At 39.3% G+C, this 22,657-nt stretch overlaps 1 protein-coding gene across 2 annotated transcripts in view; it reads left to right on the plus strand.

Annotated features, from left to right (window-relative positions):
* MYOF (myoferlin) overlaps positions 1 to 22,657 on the plus strand; it is a 130,559-nt gene that overhangs the window by 100,835 nt on the left and 7,067 nt on the right. For both annotated transcript variants that reach the window (XM_067465737.1, XM_067465738.1), the window contains 13 exons: positions 2,261 to 2,272; positions 5,081 to 5,179; positions 6,295 to 6,420; positions 9,730 to 9,885; positions 11,264 to 11,355; positions 12,136 to 12,306; positions 13,216 to 13,364; positions 15,089 to 15,228; positions 18,513 to 18,601; positions 19,057 to 19,152; positions 20,650 to 20,791; positions 22,120 to 22,219; positions 22,362 to 22,555. In XM_067465737.1, the coding sequence (XP_067321838.1) occupies positions 2,261 to 2,272; positions 5,081 to 5,179; positions 6,295 to 6,420; positions 9,730 to 9,885; positions 11,264 to 11,355; positions 12,136 to 12,306; positions 13,216 to 13,364; positions 15,089 to 15,228; positions 18,513 to 18,601; positions 19,057 to 19,152; positions 20,650 to 20,791; positions 22,120 to 22,219; positions 22,362 to 22,555 (1,566 nt within the window). The remainder of the gene's footprint in view (positions 1 to 2,260; positions 2,273 to 5,080; positions 5,180 to 6,294; positions 6,421 to 9,729; positions 9,886 to 11,263; positions 11,356 to 12,135; positions 12,307 to 13,215; positions 13,365 to 15,088; positions 15,229 to 18,512; positions 18,602 to 19,056; positions 19,153 to 20,649; positions 20,792 to 22,119; positions 22,220 to 22,361; positions 22,556 to 22,657) is intronic.

The following is a 22,657-nucleotide window of genomic DNA, read 5'->3' on the forward strand; positions in this document are numbered from 1 at the left end:
TCACTCTTGGATTTGTAGTTTTCCTTGGGAAGAAGGTCAAAATAATTCATAATATTTTAATAACAATTTCAGAATTGGATGTGATCAGTCAAAAGCTTTAGGAGGAAAACAATACATCCGATTTTAGGGGACTGGGGAACTGGATGAAAGAAAGCAATTACAAGTAATTACATTTGGTTGGACGAAAATATCTCCCCATTAAGTGCAGGGAGTCGGGATGAGAAACCTGCTGTCCTCCAGATGTTGATTACAAGGAGATCATGCCATCATAGTTTATGATCAGGGTTGATGATGGGAATTATAATCCAAAAAACAACAGCTACGAGATCTCTTTTTCTTCTGCAAAAGGAATTAATTGTGTGCCATGAAAAATACTCGCACTCATACATTATCTTGCACATAACTATAGCACTGAAAGATCCATTCCAAATACTATCCAAGCTAGATAGTGGAGACACATGCCCCATTGACACTGCCATGTAAAATCCAGATTATCTGCTTTGAACTGGATTATATATGAGTCTACACTGCCATATAATCTAGTTCAAATCAAATAATCTGGATTTTACATGGCAGTGTAGATGGGGCCACAGAGCAGAGTAACACTATTCATTTTGTGACTTGCGTATAGGCTTTTCAGCAGTGGGAAAACAAGATGTAGTTTTTAATGGCCTAACCCAGAGGTTCTCAAACTTTTTAAACAGAGGGCCAGGTCACAGTCCCTCAAACTGTTGGTGGGCCAGATTATAATTTTTTTAAAAAAATATTTTATTTGTAGTGCAAAAACACTTAAAACAATACAATAATTAAAATGAGGCACAGTTTTAACAAATATAAACGTATTAGTATTTCAATGGGAAGTGTGGGCCTACTTTGGCTGATGAGATAGGTTTGTTGTTGTTTTTGTGTGCTTTCAAGTCATTTCAGACCTAGGTTGACCCTGCATGAGGGCCGGGTAAATGACCTTGGAGGGCCGTATCTGGCCCCCGGGCATTAGTTTGAGGACCCCTGACCTAACCTAACCAGTCTCTTCTCATGTTCTTACTCTTATAAGAAACCTTCATTCAAGAATGGGATTGTTTCAGTTTATTAAGATAATGTTTAGAGGTGTAATTGTAACATTCCCTATAGGAAGTCAGACCACTCCAGCTCAGTATTGGCTATACTGGTTTTTGCTGGAGTTAATTCTCAGGCTCACTTAGGCTGGATCTACACGGCCTTATATCCCAGGATCTGATCCCAGATTGTCTGCTTTGAACTGGATTATACAAGTGATCAGATCCTAGGATATAGGGTAGTGCAGATCCAGACTTATAGATGTCCATACTAGATCTTCAAACCAGAGGTGGTACAGTATGGCCCATAGATACAAGAAACTACAGAGAACAGCAAATCCTATTGAAATGATGGACTTCTGGCCGAAGAATATCATAGAGTCACTTTGGAGGACCTAGATAATTTCATGAGAGGACATATTTATTAGGCCTGGGTAACAACGGAAACATTTGTTTCTAAAATCGATTCGTTTTTTGGGGTTTTTTGCGTTTCGTTATTTAAAATAATTACAAAATTTTCCTTTTAAAAAGTTCGATATTTACGAAATTTCGTAAATGTGAAAAAAATTACAAAACATTAACGAATCGATTTCCGAAACAATAACAAATCGATTCGTTAATGGCGGACGTGACCGCGAAATATACTAAAAAACCTCCAAAAACTTCTGAAGCTTCCCTCTCCCTCTGTTGTTGACTGTTGGTGTGATATTATAATTTTTTTTCACTAATTAAACAAAAAACAACCATAAAACTTGCCCCAGACATGCGGAAATAATAACGAAACGACCTCAAAACAATAACGAAACGAATACAATAACGAAATACGAAGCATTTACAAAACTATTTAAAAATTCGTTTTTTAAAAAAATTGCTCCAGAATGGTTCGTTATCGTTTTGTAATTGAAAAAATTAACGAATTATTAACGAATTACGAATTAACGAAACGAAACCGCCCAGCCCTAATATTTATATAATGTGAATAAATGAAACCACAGATACAAGTCCTACAGATACCCTTTCCTGTTCTCCTGTTTCATTAAAGAGCATCAAACCACTACACCATAACATGAAGTTTAGCATATCCTTTAAAACCTATGAGATTTCTCTCTGTAATTTGTATTCAGTTAAAAGTGCTTGTTTGGATTTTAACTGTTCTTCTTTGCTTTCACTTCCTCCTCTCCCTATGAATGTGTGTTCCTGAGCAGCTCACAGAAAAGGTATTTTAATCTACACTTTGCATTTTTTAAATGTATACTGGATCCTGTGATTTTTTTTTGTATGTATGGCCATATGTGGTGTGCATTCCTCTTGTGACAACAGATTTTCTACACACCCCAATTTTGGGGTACATATTTATACCTCCCCTTGAAGAAAAGTGAGTGGGAAAGCCTGATGGTATACAAGAGGAGTGGACAAAATGCAGCCCCTCCCAATAGTATTTGACCACAGTTGTCATCAGCTCTAGCCAACATAGGCTGGATCTACACCAGTGTTTCTCAACCTGGCGGTCGGGTCCCCGGGGGGGGGGGGGAGTTGTAAGAGGGTGTCAGAGGGGTCACCAAATGCCATCAGAAAACACAGTATTTTCTGTTGATCATGGGGGTTCTATGTGGGAAATTTGGCCCAATTCTATCGGTCGGGTTCAGAACGCTCTTTGATGGTAAAAGAACTATAAATCCCAGCAATTACAACTCCCAAATGTGAAGATCTATTTTCCCCAAACTCCATCTGTTTTCATATTTGGGCATATGGAGTATTTGTGCCAAGTTTGTTCCAGATCCATCATTGTTTGAGTCCACAGTGTAGGTGAACTACAACTCCAAAACTCAAGGTCAATGCCCACCTTCCAGTATTTTCTATTGGTCGTGGGAGTTCTGTGTGCCAAGTCTGGTTCAATTCCATCATTGGTGGAGTTCTGAGTGTTCTTTCATTGTAGGTGAACTATAAATCCCAACTACAACTCGCAAATGACAAAATCAATCCACCTCCCCCCCAACCCTACCAAAATTCAAGTTTGGGCGTATCGCATATTTGTGCCAAATTTGGTCCAGTTAATGAAAATACATTCTGCATATCAGATATTTGCATTACGATTCATAAAATTACAGTTATGAAGTTGCAACAAAAATAATTTTATGGTTGGGGGTCACCACAACATCAGGAACTGTATTAAGGGGTCACAGCATTAGGAAAGTTGGGAAATACTGATCTACACTGACCTACATTCCAGAACCTGATCCTGGGATTGCTAACCAAAAGATTGGTGGTTTGAATCTGGGGAGTAGGGTGAGCTCCCATCTGTCAGCTCCAGCTTCTCATGTGGGAACATGAGAGAAACTTCCCACAGGATGGTAAAACATTTGGGCATCCCCTGGGCAACGTCCTTGCAGACAGCCAATTCTCTCACACCAGAAGCAACCTGTAGTTTCTCAAGTCACTCCTGACACGAAAAAGTCCCAGTTTATCTTCATATCCCAAATTATCTGGCAGTGTAGACTCATATAATCCAGTTCAAAGGTGATACCCTGGAATCAGATCCTGTGATATAGGGCAGTGGAAACCCAGCAACAATCTTTGGCAAAGAACTTTGGTAGTTGTAGCCAAATAACATCTGGAGGACTACCCTTTGCATGTCTTTAATGTAGGAACACACTGGAATACTTCCAATCGGTGCAATGCCTTATGCCCCAACTTCTAATAAAAATCACCTTATTCCAAAATGTATAGCACTACAAACATTTGATTTTACTGCTGACTCTTGGTTGATGAGAAGTGCCATTGGAGAATCTCATTCATAGAGGAAGAAGTGAGGGATCTTCCAGCGATAGTCTCTTCCTTACAATGTTCCAGTGTAAGTAGGGCTCTTTCAGCCCTCTAAAGCACATGATGTGGTGGAGAGAGAAATTGTCCCCTCTCGCTTCACTAATGGAAGCCTCCACTGGATCAAGCTTTCCATCAACAGAAGAACGCGAATCAGATTAAGCCCATAATCCATTTTACTATGACAGCTAAACTGTCCTACCCTATACAGTGCCTTTTGCTGTTGTTGAGCTTCCTGAAGGAAGAAAGTTTCAGGCTTATCAGAGATCTAACAACAAACACTATGTAACACATTTTTCCTGTGATATAAATGTTATTTCCTAATTGGTTCTATCATAATAATATGGAATTTTTTTTATTAAACTGCAATTTTTCCCCCTGCGATATAAATGTCATTTCCTAATTGGTTCTATCATAACAATATGGATTTTTTTTATTAAACTGCACAAACTTAGTTTTTGCTGGACATCCTGCAGCACATTTTGCTGTAGTTTTTCAATGGATATCTCATTGAGACTCAACCAATTCAGCATAGTTTGTGGCAGCCACAAAAACAAAGTTTCTGGAGTAGAACAACTACTTTCAAAATAAATATTAAACAGGAATAACACTTTCAAACCAGGAACATTTACATAGTGCAATCTTCTGGAGGTTCCTGCAGCCCTCCTGCAAACTACGCATTACTTGTCTTGGCGGTGGATCCGTAGGTGGCTATGGAGCCCTATTCTTGATCTGCATGTTCTCTGTCGGTTTCCAGATGGAAAGCAGTCCCAGTCAGGGTTGGCTTGACATGCCTTCCTCTTGGCATGTTTCTCCCTTTCGCCCTCCATTTGTGCCTCTTTGAATTCTGCAGCACTGCTGGTTACAGCTGGCCTCAAGTTAGAGTGCTCAAGAGCCAGGGCTTCCCAGTTCTCAGTGTCTATGTCACAGTTTTTGAAGTTGGCTTTAAGCCCATATTTAAATGTCTTTTCCTGCCTACCAACATTCAGTATAAACTATGTATATGCTACAGTTAAGCACATAGCATCCATCTCCATATGTGTTTCAAAAAAAGAAGTGAGGATGCAGGTTGATATAGGTTAAACTCTCTGCTGAGGAAGGCAGGGAGAACGGTGTATGTAAATGCATGCTGGCCTCTGTCTGCATCTCCCCAAGAAGTGTTATTGCTTCTAAATAAACTTTTTTCTCCCATTGGCAATCTTTAGGAAGAAGAAATAGTGGATTGGTGGAGCAAGTTTTATGCTTCAATAGGTGAACATGAAAAATGTGGTCAATACCTTCAGAAGGGATACGATACACTAAAGGTATTTATGGCTGAATTAATTATATGGACATATATGAAATATATGAAACTTTTTATTTTATCAAGTTGAATGTCATTATTATTATTATTATTATTATTATTATTATTATTATTATTATTATTGAGCCTCTCATTGGGACAGTAATTTATTTTAATATAGGGTATGCTTAAAATAGGCCTTACAGTAAAAACTTAAATTGAGGCTCCTTCCATACATCTGTATAAAATCCACATTGAACTGGATTATATGGCAGTGTGGACTGAGATAATCCAGTTCAATATTGAGGTTTATCTGCCAGTTCAATATTGTGGGTTATCTTGCCTTGATATTCTGGGTTATATGGCTGTGTGGAAGGGCCCTTACTGTGTGGAAAGATCTTATAAATGGCCATTTTTTCTGACATGATAATTTACACTTTGTACATGAAAATAATAAGATGAAATAACAAGCTAAATTATTATGGCTCAGTGTTTTGTTATCCCAGATGACGTTACTTTTTATGTCCAAAAAAATTCACTACTACTATCAGTTTGTTGTTGAAGGCTTTCATGGCTGGAATCACTGGGTTGCTGTGAATTTTCCAGGCTGTATGGCCATGTTTCAGAAGCACGCTCTTCTGACATTTCGCCCACATCTATGGCAGGCATTCTCAGAAGTTGTGAGGTCTGTTGGAAACTAGATTAGTAAGGTTTATATATCTGTGGAATGACCAGGGTGATAGAAGGAACTCTTGTCTGCTTGAGGCAGGTGTGAATGTTAAAATTGGCCACCTTGATTAGCATTTAATGGCCTTGCAGCTTCAAAGCCTGGCTGCTTCCTGCCTGGGGGAATCCTTTGTTGGGAGACAAAAGTTCTTTCTCTCACCCTGGCCATTCCACACACGTGCTTAGTTTCCAACAGACCTCACATCCTCTGAGTATACCTGCCATAGATGTGAGCAAAACGTCAGGAGAGAACACTTCTGGAATATGGCCATACAGTCCGAAAAACTCACAGCAACTTACAATCAATTTATTTCCATTGTATACATGCAGTGTTATAAGTTTCATTTAACAAATTGTGTAACTGGTTTGTGACATTTATAAAGTGCAAATCCACTTCAATCCTGTTTAAAGGTATACAATTGTGAACTGGAGGATGTGCCGGAGTTTAAGGGTTTGACAGATTTCTGCGATACATTCAAGCTGTATCGGGGCAAATCCGAAGAAAATGATGACCCTACAGTTGTAGGAGAATTTAAGGTAAAAACTCAAACACATGAATCTACTTCATCCACATACATGAAATACACCTGTTAGTCATATAATCACCTTGTTTGAATTATATAGACTTACAGATTAGTAAATTGAATCCAGTATATAACTAATGAAATCACTACTATTAGCATCTTGGGTTTAACATGAATGATGGAGATTATCAAAAGCATATGTATGTTACCAGGGGTTACTACTTGTGGTACTTGGGAGACAAGAGTTCAGATCTGCACCACAAATGGTAGTGGTGAGAGGAAGCACCTTCTATTTGCTGAGTTAAATCCTCAATAATAATAATAATAATAATAATAATAATAATAATAATAATAATCTTTATTTATACCTCACCACCATCTCCCCAAAGGGGACTCGGAGTGGCTTACATGAGGTCAAGCCCAGCAATACATTATAGCAACATAAAATATAAACAACAAAATAACATCACAATAAAATAAATAAACCAATCAAGTAATATAAACAGTCGGAAACTAAATGGAAGTCACCATCGCCCATCTCCAACCATGAAAGGTTGGATGTGGGATCAAGGTTTTATTGTCTATTGTGTATTGTGTATGCCTTCTACCCCCTCCCCTCCCCCATGCCCTCCCCCCATCCCCCTTCCCCCCTCCTTCCCCCCCCAGGAACTCCCCTTCCCCCCTCTCCCGTCCCTCAGCTTTCCCTCTCATGTGTGTTGTAATTTTTCGATATCTGTATTTGTATTTGTATTTTGTATTTGTATTTAAAAAATTAATAAAAAATCATATTAAAAAAAGTAATATAAACAGTACAAAATAACAGTTCCAAATCAGTGGCTCTGATCCAGTCAGTTGTGTGTACAATCTTATGCTGTAGCTGGTTAAGAAAAAGGATAATGGACCATGGGATGAGAATTATGATTTCCAGAAGCTGTTGAGCTGTAACTGCCCCTATCTCTCTTCATTGACTCTGCTGGCTAGGGCTGATGAGAATTAAGTAAAGGTAAATGTTTCCCCTGACATTAAGTCAAGTCATGTCTGTCTCTGGGGTGCTCATCTCCATTTCTAAGCCGAAGAGCCAGCATTGTCCATAGACACCTCCAAGGTCATGCCTGCATAGAGAGATGTTACCTTCCTGCAAATGTGGTACCTGTTGATCTGCTCACATTTGCATGTGTAATTTCACTGCAAATAATTAGTTGGAAATTTTGAAAGAGACCCAAGGGAAAGATAAAAAGAATCAGTAAAAAGGGAGGGAGATATTGAGTATGAGAAAGAAAGGGGATTGTGGAAAAAAGAGAGTTACTTTGTTTTGGATTTGGCTTCAGCTTCACTCATCACCTTCATGCAGCCCTGATAGGCTACCTTTTTTGAAGTCTAGTGTATACACAACAATGGATCTGAAAACATGTTTCCCGTATGGCTAATTCTTGTTGAAATGTATGTTCTAAACACAACAAATGGAATATGTGGGGATCAAATATCCAAAACCAAGTTAAATTACTTGGGTTATTACAGGCTAAGTGTCCCTTATCCAGAATCAGAAATACCTCAAAATCTGAAATTGTCCACATGAGTGGCTGAGATAGTGATATCTTTGCTTTCTAATGTCATAATATACATACTTTGTTTGATGCACAAAAGTACTTGAAATATTGTATAAAAGTACTTCTAGGCTATCTATATAATACTAGCCTTCCCCTGCCAAGTGTTGCTGTGGCCCAGTCTGGTGATCTGGAAAATAAAGTGATGAGAAAGGATTGGTTTCTTATATATGTAACATCTTTATGCTTGTGGGTAAATAGTATTTCTTGTTGTCTCTTTGTCATTGTTGATGTAGATACTCTATGGTTTGCCTACTCTGGCACACGCAAACATATCATGGTCCTTCTTTAGAGGTCCCTTTCAAGTCTATGATACTATATCTATCATATACATATATGTGTGTGTGTGTGAATAATATCTATCTATGGCTGGATGACTCTTTGTCAGGAGGGCTTTGATTATGTTTTCTTTCCCTCATGAAAGGAGTTGGACTGAATAGGTTTAAGGCAGCATTTCTCAACCTGGGGGTCGGGACCACTGGGGGGTTGCGATGGGGTGTCTGAATGGTCACCAAAGACCACCAGAAAACACAGTATTTTCTGTTGGTCATGGGGGTTCTGTGTGGGAAGTTTGGCCCAATTATGTCGTTGGTGGGGTTCAGAATGCTCTTTGATTGTAGGTGAAGTATAAATCCCAGTAATGACACCTCAAGGTCTATTTTCCCCAAACTCCATCTGTGTTCATATTTGGGCATATTGAGTATTCGTGACAAGTTTGGTCTAGATCCTTCATTGTTTGAGTCCACACTGCTCTCTGTATGGAGGTGAACTACAACTCCAAAGCTCAAAATACATGCCCACAGACCCTTCCCATATTTTCTGTTGGTCATGGGAGTTCTGTGTGCCAAGTTTGATTCAATTCCATCGTTAGTGGAAATCAGAATGCTCTTTGACTGTAGGTTAACTATAAATCCCAGCAACTATAACTTCCAAATGGCAAAATCATTTTTTTTAGTGATGGTCTCTCCTTGGGTTAGTAGGTGTGTTGTGGCCAAATTTGGCGGCAATTCGTCCAGCGGATTTTGAGTTATGATGTCACTCAAAACGAACAGAGCATTTTTATATATATAGAAGATGTATACAGATCATAGATGAATTTCGTGTTTAGACTCAGGTCCCACCGCCAAGATATTTCTCTCTCTCTCTCTCTCTCTCTGTGTATGTATATATATGTATGTGTGTGTGTGTGTGTGTGTATATATATATATATATACACATACACACACACACACATACATACGCATGCAAATATTAGTAGTGCTGGACATCGACTATAATATAGATGGGTGGATAGATAGATAGATAGATAGATAGATAGATAGATGTATTCCAAAATATGAAAAAAAAAATCAAAACCTTTCTAGTCTGAAGCATTTCTGATAAGAGATGCTCAAGCTATAAAATGTTCACCTATATGCACTTGTTAACAAAATCTTAAAACACTAAATAGAGATTTGGTTGAAACTTATTTTCTTTTTTCCCTCCATGGTGTTGAATGGAAGCAGTTTAAATTAGGGCTACTGTGTACAGGTAGGAGATCCAGATTGGGCATCCCTCTCATTATTTGAATGTAAAACAAAACTGATACTTGATACTTATATTGATGTACATAGTACTGCATTTCTTAAGGAGAAAAATGCTCAATATGGTTATTTAACATTTTTCTATAGACAAATTTCTTTCGATTCATGCATTAATTTCCTGTTATTTCTATCTAGGGCTCCTTTCGAATCTACGCATTACCAGATGATCCTACTGTGCCATCTCCTCCCCGCCAGTTCCGTGAGCTGCCAGACAGTGGACCCCAGGAGTGTCTTGTACGGATATACATTGCCCGGGCCTTAGACCTCCAACCTCAAGACAACAATGGTTTGGTGAGCTGATGTGTACAGAAGATAACTTAGTTTGGAGCACTGTGTAGTACAACTTTTGACCATGAGGAAATAGTAATAGAGACACATGAGGGAAAATAAGCAGAGACAGAAGCCAGGAATTGTGTTTTTTGGAAATAATGATTAAATTTTGAATACCATGAAAACCAGTCTCAGATCTGAGATCCATTCAGGGCAACATGGATTCCTCAGGTGCCACTTTCATCTTTCTGTTTCTGTAAAAAGTAAGTGATAGCTTAACTTAAGAGTTTAATTCATTCCGTGACTGAGCTCTTAACTCAAAATGCTCTTATCTCAAAGCAAATTTCCCATTGAAATGCTATTAATCCATTCTGCTCCCCCCGAAACCCCCATTTTTGTTGCATGTTTTTAAATAAGAAAATGTACTTTATATTTTTAATAATGTATAAATGCACATTCACATGGAACAATAAAAAGAAAGATCAACTTTAAAATGATAGCAGCACAAAGTTGTGGCAAGGAAGCACAAACTGAAGAGGCAGAAGCATGATTTCCTTCATATTGTCCTCATTCCAGCCTCCCTTCCTCTCTTGCTCTCTCTCCCTCTCTCTCTTCATAAAGCCAAACATACCAAGAATTAAAACCATACAAAATCAATTAACCCAAAGTTCCTCAAAGCAGACAAGCCAACTGTGCCCATATCTTGGGAGGTCGGACTTGGCCACGGTAGTCCACGCTCTGGTTACATCCCGAATAGATTATTGCAACGCACTCTACGTAGGGTTGCCTCTGAAGACTGTTCGGAAACTTCAGCTAATCCAACTGTCAGCGGCCAGGCTGCTCACGGGAGCAGGATATTGAGAGCACACAATGTCCTTGTTACACCAGCTCCACTGGCTGCCTATTAGCTTCCGAGCACAATTCAACAGGTTGGCTTTGGCCTATAAAGCCCTTAACGGTTCTGGCCCAGTTTACCTGTCCGAATGTATCTCCCACTACAAGCCCCAGATTGTCTGGGGAGGCCCTGCTCGTTGTCTCCCCCACCATCACAATCATATTTGGTGAGGACAAAAGATAGGGCCTTCTCCGTGATGTCCCTTCGCCTATTGGAATAATAAGAATGGCTGTAACAAGGATTTTAACATGCTTAGCTTATTTATACATTTATATAGTCATCAACTGCAGCATAAACAGAATTCAGTGTTGAATTCCAACTAGAAACAAAAAGGAATCTGAGACAAAACTGTCCCTTTCATTGAATTAATTGCAGTCTGAGGATGGGAGGAGCTGATATCACATGCTGATCTTCAGACAACTATGTTTAGAAAAGGTATCATGCATTATTGATTAATTTTACCATGAGTATTAGTGTAATATATGACCTGCTTCTTCCCAACAGTGTGACCCTTACATTAAAATCACCTTAGGCAAAAAAGTTGTTGAAGACAGAGATCATTATGTTCCCAACACACTAAATCCAGTTTTTGGCAGGTAATTTTTTTAAAGCTTCTTAATATTTCTTGTTGTTCAATGTCCTCAGGTTTTGGGTGTTTGCCCACAATTTATTTTCAGGACTGGATTTGTTTGCTGTGGCTTTCTTCTGATGCTGAGAGAGTATGACTTGCTCAATGCCACCCAATTGGTTTCAGTGACAGAATCGAGATTCAAAATTTGATCCCTAATGTTGCAAACACTCAGACCACTATACCAATCTGTCTCCTTAATATTAAATATCAGCACCCCCAATTTTCATTATAGTGCAGCAATATAGCATCAAGGCTTAAAGTCTGGATCAAATTAGAAATACCGTGTTTTTGTTTAGAAAGCAGCATGATGCATACTGTTGTGTTCTGTTGCATACTGTTCTGCTGCATACTGTTATTTCTTTTGATTATTGTCAAGAGGAGATGCTTGACTGGTAGGAAAAGTAAAATGAGGAAAAATAGAGTAATCATTCCAATTTAAAATAGGAAAATAATTCAATCCTCTTCTGAACCATACATTACTGCTATTAATAGCATGGAACTTCATAAGTTTTCAAAAGTGAAGAGGAACTTTGGAAGGTGGAAATTTTAATCACTATGCTACTCTAGTTAAGATAAGTTACGTATGTTTTATGCTTTTGCCATGTAATGAATAAGACAAAAATTCTTAAACTGCTGTTACAACAACATATTTGTCCATATGCAATTTCAGTAATATTTGTTGTGAGAGTTGTTAATCATAATAAGGTTTGCTGGAATTCAATTTGCTAAATATTTCTGCATTTAGGATGTATGAACTGAGCTGCTTCTTGCCTCAAGAGAAGGATTTGAAAATTTCTGTATATGATTATGATATGCTGACAAGAGATGAAAAAGTTGGGGAAACCAAAATTGATCTGGAAAACAGATTCCTCTCCCGTTTTGGACCGCACTGTGGAATACCCCAACAATACTGCATGTAAGTGTCCATTGTACATGTAGAATTCAAGGAAGCTGTTCAATACCATCAAAAACAGTACTACTTAAAATTCTCCCTCAATTGCACATCATTGTAGCTGCATGTTCAATGACTCAAGGCTGATCCTGCCATTAGGCAGACAATCATAAAAGGACAGCAATTTATTACATTATGTAATATGACTTCTGTTCCTGGGTTATAAATGTCATTTCCTAATTGGTTCTATCATAGAAACATGGAAATTATACTACAATTATATCTATCATAGAAACATGGAAATTATACTACAAAAACTTTGTTTCTGCGGGACATCCTGCAGCACATTTTGCTATAGTTTTTCAATGAATATCTCCTAGATTCTCAACCAATTCAACATAGTTTGTGGCAGCCACAAAAACAATTTTTCTGGAGTATGACAACTACTTTCAAAGTCAGTACTGCACAATTGAACTTTCAAACAAGGAACATTTTTTTAAAAAAAAATGTTACATGGTGTTCTTACTCTATTTTTATTGCTGGAGATGGAGGAAGGTACTTAAGGGAATCTTGTGTCCTTAATGCAAAATAATATTTTTGTCTTTGGGTAAAAGACCTCTCTGTTTGATTAGGTGATGGGCAGTTAGCATCATTTTCTAATCCATCTGAAGCAGCCAAATAGTCAGTCATGTAATAGCAAAAAAAGAATGTGTTTACAGTTCACCGGAATCTCTTGTGTCGTACCTCCATTGACAAAGATGAATCCAGAATTAGGCCAAGGCTATGAGTGTGACTCTTCTTACATTTAAACTCAACAGTCACATCCACTGATTCAACACATTCAGATATGCAGTAATATGTTGAAAAAATCATGTGTAGGATTGCTAAGAAACAGTTTAATTTATTTGTAATGTACTGTGTTTCCTAAAAAAGTTCAGGCATCAATACATGGCGGGATCAGTTGAAACCAACACAACTCCTACAAAATTTAGCCAGGATTAAAGGCTGTCGCCCTCCAGTCCTCTCTGACAGTGGAAATAGAATTAGTTTTGGAGGAAGAGACTACACATTGGAAGAATTTGGTGAGTTCTCTCCTACTCTGTGGCTTTTAATTTTAGTGTTGGTAGTGGCATAAATCCAAACTTAGTCCCAACTACAGTCAGCCCATTAAATCAAAGGGAAGTATCATTGATTTAGTGGATGTATTCTACCTTGAACTAAATTGGATTTAGACTCCTATATCTACTCAGTAGTTGCTGACTATTTCTGTTTATATGAAATTCAGACGTTTTATTGCATTTTAATTGTTGTCAATGGGTCTACACAACTGAGTTTCTCCTATTGAATTACTAAAATATTTTCATAGCATAGTCTGATGGTTTTCGCATTGGATTATGACTCTGGAGGCTATGGTTCGATTCGTCACTCAGCTGGGGAAACTACTAGATAACCTTGGACGAGTCAAACACTCTCAGTCCAGAAAACACCATGATAAGTTCACCCTAGGATTGCCATCAGTCATAAACAACTTAAAGCCACTAAACAACAACATGAAAGAATGTTTAGTACAATGGGTAGATGTGGGGAATGCCGTGGATGTAGCGTATCTGGACTTCAGTAAGGCTTTCGACAAGGTCCCTCATGACCTTCTGGCAAACAAAGTAGTCCAATGTGGTTAGGAAAAACTACGGCTAGGTGGATCTGTAATTGGTTAAGTGGATGAACCCAGAGGGTGCTCACCAATGCTTCCTCTTCATCCTGGAAAGAAGTGACGAGCGGAGTGCCGCAGGGTTCCGTCCTGGGCCTGGTCCTGTTCAACATCTTTATTAATGACTTAAACGAAGGGTTCGAAGGTATGATCATCAAGTTTGCAGACGACACCAAATTGGGAGGGATAGCCAATACTCCAGAGGACAGGAACAGAATTCAGAACGATCTTAACAGATTAGAGAGATGGACCAAAACTAACAAAATGAAGTTCAACAGGGACAAATGTAAGATACTCCACTTTGGCAGGAAAAACAAAATGCAAAGATACAGAATGGGGGACACCTGGCTTGAGAGCAGTACGTGTGAAAAAGATCTTGGAGTCCTCGTGGACAGCAAGTTATACATGAGCTAACAATGTGATGCAGTGGCAAAAAAAAAAGCCAATAGGATTTTGGCCTGCATCAATAGGAGTCTAGTGTCTAGATCCAGGGAAGTCATGCTACCCCTCTATTCCACCTTGGTTAGACCACACCTGGAATATTGTGTCCAATTCTGGGCACCACAATTGAGGAGAGATATTGACAAGCAGGAATGTGTCCAAAGGAGATGATTAAAATGATCAAGGGTCTGGAGAACAAACCCTATGAGGAGCGGCTTAAAGAGCTGGGCATGTTTAGCTTGAAGAAGAGAAAGATGTGAGGAGACATGATAGCCATGTGAAAGGAAGTCAAAGGTAGGAGGGAGCGAACTTGTTTTCTGCTGCCCTGGAGACTAGGACGCAGAACAATGGCTTCAAACCACAAGAAAGGAGATTACATCTGAAAATTAGGAAGAACTTCCTGACTCTGAGAGCTGTTCAGCAGTGGAACTCTCTGCCCCAGAGTGTGGTGGAGGCTCCTTCTTTGGAAGCTTTTAAACAGAGGGTGGATGGCCATTTGTCAGAGGTGCTTTGAATGCAATTTTCCTGCTTCTTGGCCATGAGGTCTCTTCCAACTCTATGATTCTATGATTCTAACTATGCAAGTTTGGGCACTTACTAACCTTGTACTTGACCTCAGATTCCTCTTGATTGACTTTCTTTCTTTTTTTATTTTAGAGGCAAACAAAAAATTGCATGAGCACCTTGGTCCTGCTGAAGAAAGACTTGCCCTTTACATACTAAGGACCCAGGGCTTGGTGCCTGAACATGTAGAGACAAGAACACTTTTCAGTACCTTCCAGCCAAACATCTCACAAGTACTTTTTACTTTAAAAAATATATTATGTTTCTATAATCAATATTTTTGGCATGTTCACACAAACATAAATATCGTATTTTCCGGCATACAAGACGACTGGGGGTATAAGACAAACCCCAACTTTTCAAGACATAATACAGAATTAGGGATATACTCACCATTTAAAACGGCTCCGCATTCCATGGAGGGGGGATGGCCTGCTGGGCCGTGCCCGCGCTCCTCGTCGTTCTCCCCGCTCTACTTTCATGGTCTCCTCCAACCCAGACGCTCACCATCTTCGAAGGCCACTGGGCTCGCCTAGGCCCAAAGAAGCTTGGATATGCTCGCTGCAACATTCTGGGAGCCATAGTTCCCTGACTCCTATGGTTCCCAGAATGCCTCAGCGAGCACATCCTAGGCATGCCGCCGCCGGGGCTGCTGGGAGTCATCATCCGAATGCCCTTCTTTGTGCCTCCAGACGACGATTCCCAGCTACCCAAGCGGCAGCGTTCCTGGGATGTGCTCACTGAGGCATTCTGAGAGCTGTAGGACTCATGAAACTACAACTCCCAGAATGCCTCAGCGAGCACTTCCAAGGCATGCCTGGGATGTGCTTTCTGAGGCATTCTGGGAGCTGTAGTTCCCTCACTCCTATGGCTTTCAGGATCCTTGAAGTGACTGAATTGACCTTGAAGGAGCTGAGGTTGGTGACAGCCGACAGGGAGCTCTGGCGTGGGCTGGTCCATGAGGTCACGAAGAGTCGGAAACGACTGAACAAATCAACAACAACCAACAACAACAACAAGAATTTTTATTTTATACCTGGCGTACTAGATGACGCGCAACTTTTCATAAGATTTTCCAGTGTTAAAAAGTCGTCCAATATGCCAGAAAATACGGTACTATGGTTGGAGGATATGGTGTAAAAAAGGTTATACTGGTAGTATGGTTCCCTATTTTACTTGTACAAGCTCCATGAAGAAGATAACTTATGGTAACTCTATGACAAGGACAGGAATGCTGTGCACCCATGGACTGCATGAATCCCATAAGGGTTTTTTTCTGAGGCACTTTGACAAAGGATCCCTGTGCCCTCCTTAAATATTTAGCAAAAAATAAGAATTGTTCCTCAAGTCATGTCCAAGGCTGCAGATTTTCTGTTGAATGTTACTCTTGTTCCCGAAAGCGCCTTGTTTAGGCCTTCAAATAGGATTGGGAAAATTGAAGGTGACCTTCCAATCACTTCTAGGTTTTTTTCAAAAGCAGAGAATTTGGCCTCCTGAGATCTAAGTGATTGGGAAAAGTGGTGGAAATGGCTTCCAAACCCTCAGCTCTGTGCACTTGACACAATCCAGCCAAACATAAGGAATTATGAGCCCATGGTTGCAGTGGAAAAGTTTCAAACATATGCTATTAATATATTAGGATCACATTAACATCACTGGGGTTTCAAAGAGACTATCTATTGTTCACAGATAAGTGTTTTATATTACATATGTGTACAATGCTTCTGACAGCACTAATCTGTTCTAGATGTTCTGGCAAAAAAATCTGTAACTTCGTTGCAATCCCATTGTGTGGTTCTTATGCAGATTTATAGGCCAGGATGTAGAGTTGCTTCAGACATGCCAAAGACATGGGCAGTTCAAGTGAATTTTTTATGTTTTCCCTTTAAAACAGCAGAGCCCTTGTGCCCAGTGCCAGATCACAAGTTGCTTTAGAAAGTTGCCTCCCTTTGGTTTCAATCAGAGCTAAACAAGTTCAGTTTTATGGATTACAACTTCCAGAATTCTCTAAGCATCATGCTAGTGAGCAGAATCAGCATTACATTTCCAAACTTGGAAAAGTTGTCTCTCTTTATTGTATCTTCCAGAATCCTACAGTCAGCATGATAACTGGCTATGTTGGCTGGAGAATTTTATAAGTCATAGGTGAAACAAATAACATTTTACAAGCTCGGCTGTTATGCGTGGCTGTTATAGGGAGGCCTTGCTCTTGATCCCACCTCCCTCGCAAGCGCGACTGGTGGGGACACGAGACAGGGCCTTCTCAGTGGTGGCTCCTCGGCTGTGGAACACCCTCCCAAATGATATCAGATTGCCCTTCCCTCCTGGTATTCCAAAGAAAACTTAAGACCTGGCTTTGGGGTCAAGCCTTCGAAAATAAATACAGCATTGAAATATGATTGACTTATGCAACCGGCAATGAACTGATCCTGGACCAGCTTTTTAAACTAGTAATTTTAATATTTTTCTAATTTTTGTATACTTATAATTGTTTTAATTGTTTAATTAAATTGTTGGTTAGTGTTAATTGTTAGTACTATGTTCGACATCTAATAGTTGCCTTCTGTAAGCCACCCTGAGTTGTTCCCCACCCCCCACCCCAGTGAAAAGGATGGGGTATAAATGCTTGAAATAATAAATACATAAACAAATAAATATAGTGGAGGTGGACCTGATATTCACAAGGATCAAGTCAAAGTCACCAAAGCCAGAATGAAGTGTGTAGTAATAATGTGTTGTCGAAGACTTTCACGGCTGGAATCACTAAGGTGTCGTGTGGTTTCTAGGCTGTTTGACTGTGTTCTAGCAGCATTTTCTCCTGACATTTCACTTGTATCCATGGCTAACATCTTCAGAGGATATATCCTTCACTTGTTTTACCACCATCAGATCCTCTGAAGATGCCAGTCACTGATGCAGGTGAAATGCCAGGAGAAAATAATAATAATAATAATAATAATAATAATCATCATCATCATCATCATCATCATTTATAACCTGCCCTATCTCCCCAAGGGGACTCAGGGCGGTTTCCAAACAAAAAGTGGCAAACATTCAATGCCTTGTATTGTCAAAAGCTTTCATGGACATAATCACTGGGTTATTGTAAGTTTTTCGGGCTGTATGGCCATGTTCCAGAAGCATTCTCTCCTGACATTTTGCCTGCATCTATGGCAAGCATCCTCAGAGGTTGTGAGGTTCAATGCCTTAATGAAAACAAACAAACCAAATCAAACAAATGAATACAACATCAATGTAAACTTATAATAACTAGACAAAAGTAAATAAATTAATGACAAAATAAAATAATTAGTTTAAAAAGCATAATAAAATCTAATTAAAGAATAATAAAATCTAATCTAATCAAGTACATTTACAGTATAATAAAATAATGCTGCTAGAACACGGTCATAAAGCCCAGAAACCACACGGCATGGTATTAGTCTGAAATACTCATAATGATAAGTCAGATTTGCTGTTTTTCTGAAACTTGACAAATAATGTTTTATTGATGTAGGGAAAACTGCAGATGTGGGTGGATGTTTTCCCAAAAAGCCTGGGTCCACCTGGTCCACCTTTTAACATCACTCCCCGCAAGGCTAAAAAGTGAGTAAAATAAATAAAATTTCCTTTTTTTTGCCACCATCTCCCAGTTGGGTTTGTGATCTAAACTCAGTGGTGAATTTCAGCAAAAGGTTTACCCTTGCAACTGAGGCACCTTCTACACTGACTAATAATCCTGATTATCAAAGCAGATAATCCACATTATCTGCATTGAACTGGATTATATAAGTCTACACTGCCATATAATCCAGTTCAAAGCAGATAATCTGGATTTTGTACGGCAGTGTAGAAGGGGCCTAGGGAAACTTTAACTCTTCAGCCAAGCTTTACTGATGGAGTTAAGCTTGGTTTCAATCTGATTTGTACTCTGATTACTACAAATCCAAAACCATAAAACTCAGTATCTTCATTTATTTGTTTATTTATTTGCAGTATTTATATACCGCCTTTCTCACCCCTGAAAGGACTCAAAGCGGTTTTTGTTTCACAACCTGCAGGTATGAACTGCGAGTGGTAGTTTGGAACACCAAGGATGTTATCCTGGATGAGAAAAGCATCACAGGGGAAGAAATGAGTGACATCTATGTGAAAGGGTAAGGGAACTACATCCTATAGCTCATTAATGATGAAATTGTTAGATAAAGGCCTAGGAATCTGTTAAGAGTCAGGCGCTTTCTACACTGCAATATAATGCAGATTATCAAAGCAGATAATCCACATTATCTGCTTTGAACTGTATTATATGAGTCTACACTGCTATATAGTCCAATTCAAAGCAGATAATCTGTATTTTGTATAGCAGTGTAGAAGGGACCTCTGTTACTGTGATCTGGGCTAGAGCTATCATTACCCCTACTAGGCAAATCATCTAGTGCATAGATTTATTTAATTTTTATTTATTTAAAACATTTATATTCCGCCCTTCTCACACTGAAGGGGACTCAGAGTATATACACGGCAAACATTCAATGATTCAGTACTGACTTTCTGAGAGCACCATTCATACATATTAGGTTCTTATACACATACACATGATTTTTGGAATACCTACATTTGCATATATGTACATAATACCTTATGTTGGAGATGAGACCCAAGTCTAAACACAAAATCCATTATGTTTAATGCACACCTTAAATGTATACCTGTCCAAACATATCTCCTTCTACGTCCCACCTCAGAGCTTAAGATCTTCTGGGGGAGGCCCTGCTCTTGGCCCCGCCTTTGTCTCAAACATGCTTGGCGGGGACGAGGGACAGGGCCTTCTCGGTGGTGGCCCCCCGAATTTGCTCCCCAGGGAAATTAGGTCATCGTCATCCCTCCTCACCTTTACAAAAAAGGTTAAAACGTGGCTGTGGGACCAGGCCTTTGAGCAATCAGGTTAAAGGACAATTGATAATGTTTGACTATGGCATGGAAGAGGATTTGGATAAGTTAAGCGGAGTATTCATTAGTAGATGGCTAGCTAAACAGCCACCAGACAGGCAATAGCTAATCAGAGTGTAAGTATACTGTTTTAATCTTTATTTATTAATATGCATGTTAATTGTTATATTTGTTATTCTGTATTCTGCATTTTATGATGCGGCATTAAATTATTGCCAATTGTAAGCCACCCTGAGTCCTCCTAGGGGTTGAGAAGGGCGGGGTAGAAATGTTCGAAATAAATAAAAATAATAAACTAAATAGCCTGAAGGAATTTCATACAATTTTGCACGTGAAACAAAATGTGTGTACATTGAATCGTCAGCATGTAGACAATTTTGGATTTTGAAATTTCAGATATAGGATGCTCAACCTGTATTAGACATGCCTCAGCCTGATCCAGAAGGTCCCTCTTAATGTTCCCAAGGAAGTTTAATGCAATCTTGGGCATAGGCCGTTTAACAGGAACCACTTACTGAGTTTAGATCTAACTGTTGGCATCAACCCCTTTATACTTCGGTAGTATAGGAACAGAACCATTACTACTTTGCAGCAACTTCTGTGCCAACCTTCATAAACATTGTGAAGTGTCCTTGCATCACAAGCAGGAATCATTGAGATTCATTGTACATAGCCAAATTTTCATCTCTTTCAATCTCTTTTAGGTGGATGCCAGGTTATGAAGAAAACAAGCAGAAAACAGACGTGCATTACAGGTCCCTTGATGGGGATGGGAACTTCAACTGGAGACTTATTTTCCCTTTTGAGTATTTTCCAGCTGAACAGCTCTGTACAGTTTCAAAAAAGGTGATTTCCTCTCATCATACTTCACATAAGTAACATGGCTGGCAATTGGTCAAATGAAATATATGACACTTGAGCTTTGTGCAGTTTGTCTCCAAAGTTTGGTCCCCAAACTAAGGCCTGAGGGCTGGATACGGCCCTCCAAGGTCATTTACCCGGTCCCCACTCAGGGTCAACCTAGGTCCGAAACAACTTGAAAGCACGCAACAACAACAACAATCCTATCTCATCAGCCAAAAGCAGATCCACACTTCCCACTGAAATACTAATGATTAATTATTTTAATTATTGTATTGTTTTTAAGTGTTGTTTTTTTTTTTTTTTGGCACTACACATAAGATATGTGCAGTGTGCATAGGAATTCATTCATTTTTTTCAAATTATAATCTGGCCCTTTAACAGTTTGAGGGACTGTGACTTGGCCCTCTGTTTAAAAGGTTTGAGGACCTCTGCCCTATAGATTTAAATCCATGTGGGATGGATGAGAGGAAGTGTCTTGTGATCACTTCCTATGGTCCTTCTTCAAAACTTGGTTGTCATAATCTTTCTTTTGGGTTGTTGTAGGTTTTTTCGGGCTATATGGCCATGTTCTAGAGGCATTTTCTCCTGATGTTTTGCCTGCATCTATGGCAAGCATCCTCAGAGGTAGTGAGGATGCTTGCCATAGATGCAGGTGAAATGTCAGGAGAGAATGCCTCTAGAACATGGCCCTATAGCCCGAAAAAACCTACAACAACCCAGTGATTCTGGCCATGAAAGTCTTCGACAATCTTTCTTTTTCCTGGAAGTAAACAAGATCCAGTAACAGCTGAAATAAATATACTATCGGGGGAGAAAAACCCTATGGATAGAAGATTATAGAAATAGTGTAGTGGGGTAGGTATTTTGATAGGAAATAACAGACTAGAAAAGAGTTATATAGCCACTCCCCCTGCCATTTTCCCATTGATTTGCAGCAAAGTAACAACACAAAAACACACATGAGCCGGCATAGTGCATTGGATGGAGCACTGGATTGTAGACTAGGATTCGAATCCCTGTTCAACCATATAAACCCATTGGGTGATGCTGGGCAAATTGCATTTTCCCAGTCTCAGAGAAATAAAAAAGCAAACCCACTCTGAAGAAATCTTGGTGAGAAACCCCATGTTATGTTTGCCTTAGATTCACCATAAGTTGGAAAAGGACTTCATCACAGCCATATGGAGTTTGATGGCAGAAGAGCATCATGTGTTGCACATTAAGGAAGTGCTTGGGGAAGAACGCAGCAGCAGGCTTCTTGATCAGCCCAACAAATTATTATAATTTATTTTTATTGATGTTCTTCTTAGGAACACTTCTGGAGTCTTGACAATACTGAATTCAGAATTCCACCCAAGTTGATTATTCAGATATGGGACAATGATAAGTTTTCCTTGGATGACTATCTAGGTATGCATTTCAAAATATAATATTTGTGCAAAAAGTTCTGCCACAGAGACAGATGTGCTCCAAGATGTTGTTGAGAGACCAACCAAATAAATGAGGTCATTTTTTAAAAATCTTCCCTTCCCTCATCCCTCCTCTTCTTTAGGTTTTGTAGAGCTTGATTTGCTCAATACAATTGTGCCAGCAAAGGTTCCGGACAAGTGCACTTTAGATATGATTCCAGAATACAAGCCAATGAACTCCCTGAAAGTTCCCAAGACTGCTTCACTCTTTGAACAGAAATCCATGAAGGGATGGTGGCCATGCTACGTGGAACAAGATGGCTCCCGGGTTTTGGCAGTAAGTTTCTATAATTTATTTATTTATTTATTTACTATATTTGTATACCGCCTTTCTCAGCCTTATCGGTGACTCAAGGCGGTTTACAACAAGTCAGTACAC

Source organism: Anolis sagrei, chromosome 3 (genome assembly GCF_037176765.1).
Source record: "Anolis sagrei isolate rAnoSag1 chromosome 3, rAnoSag1.mat, whole genome shotgun sequence".
NCBI classification, from domain to species: domain Eukaryota; kingdom Metazoa; phylum Chordata; class Lepidosauria; order Squamata; family Dactyloidae; genus Anolis; species Anolis sagrei.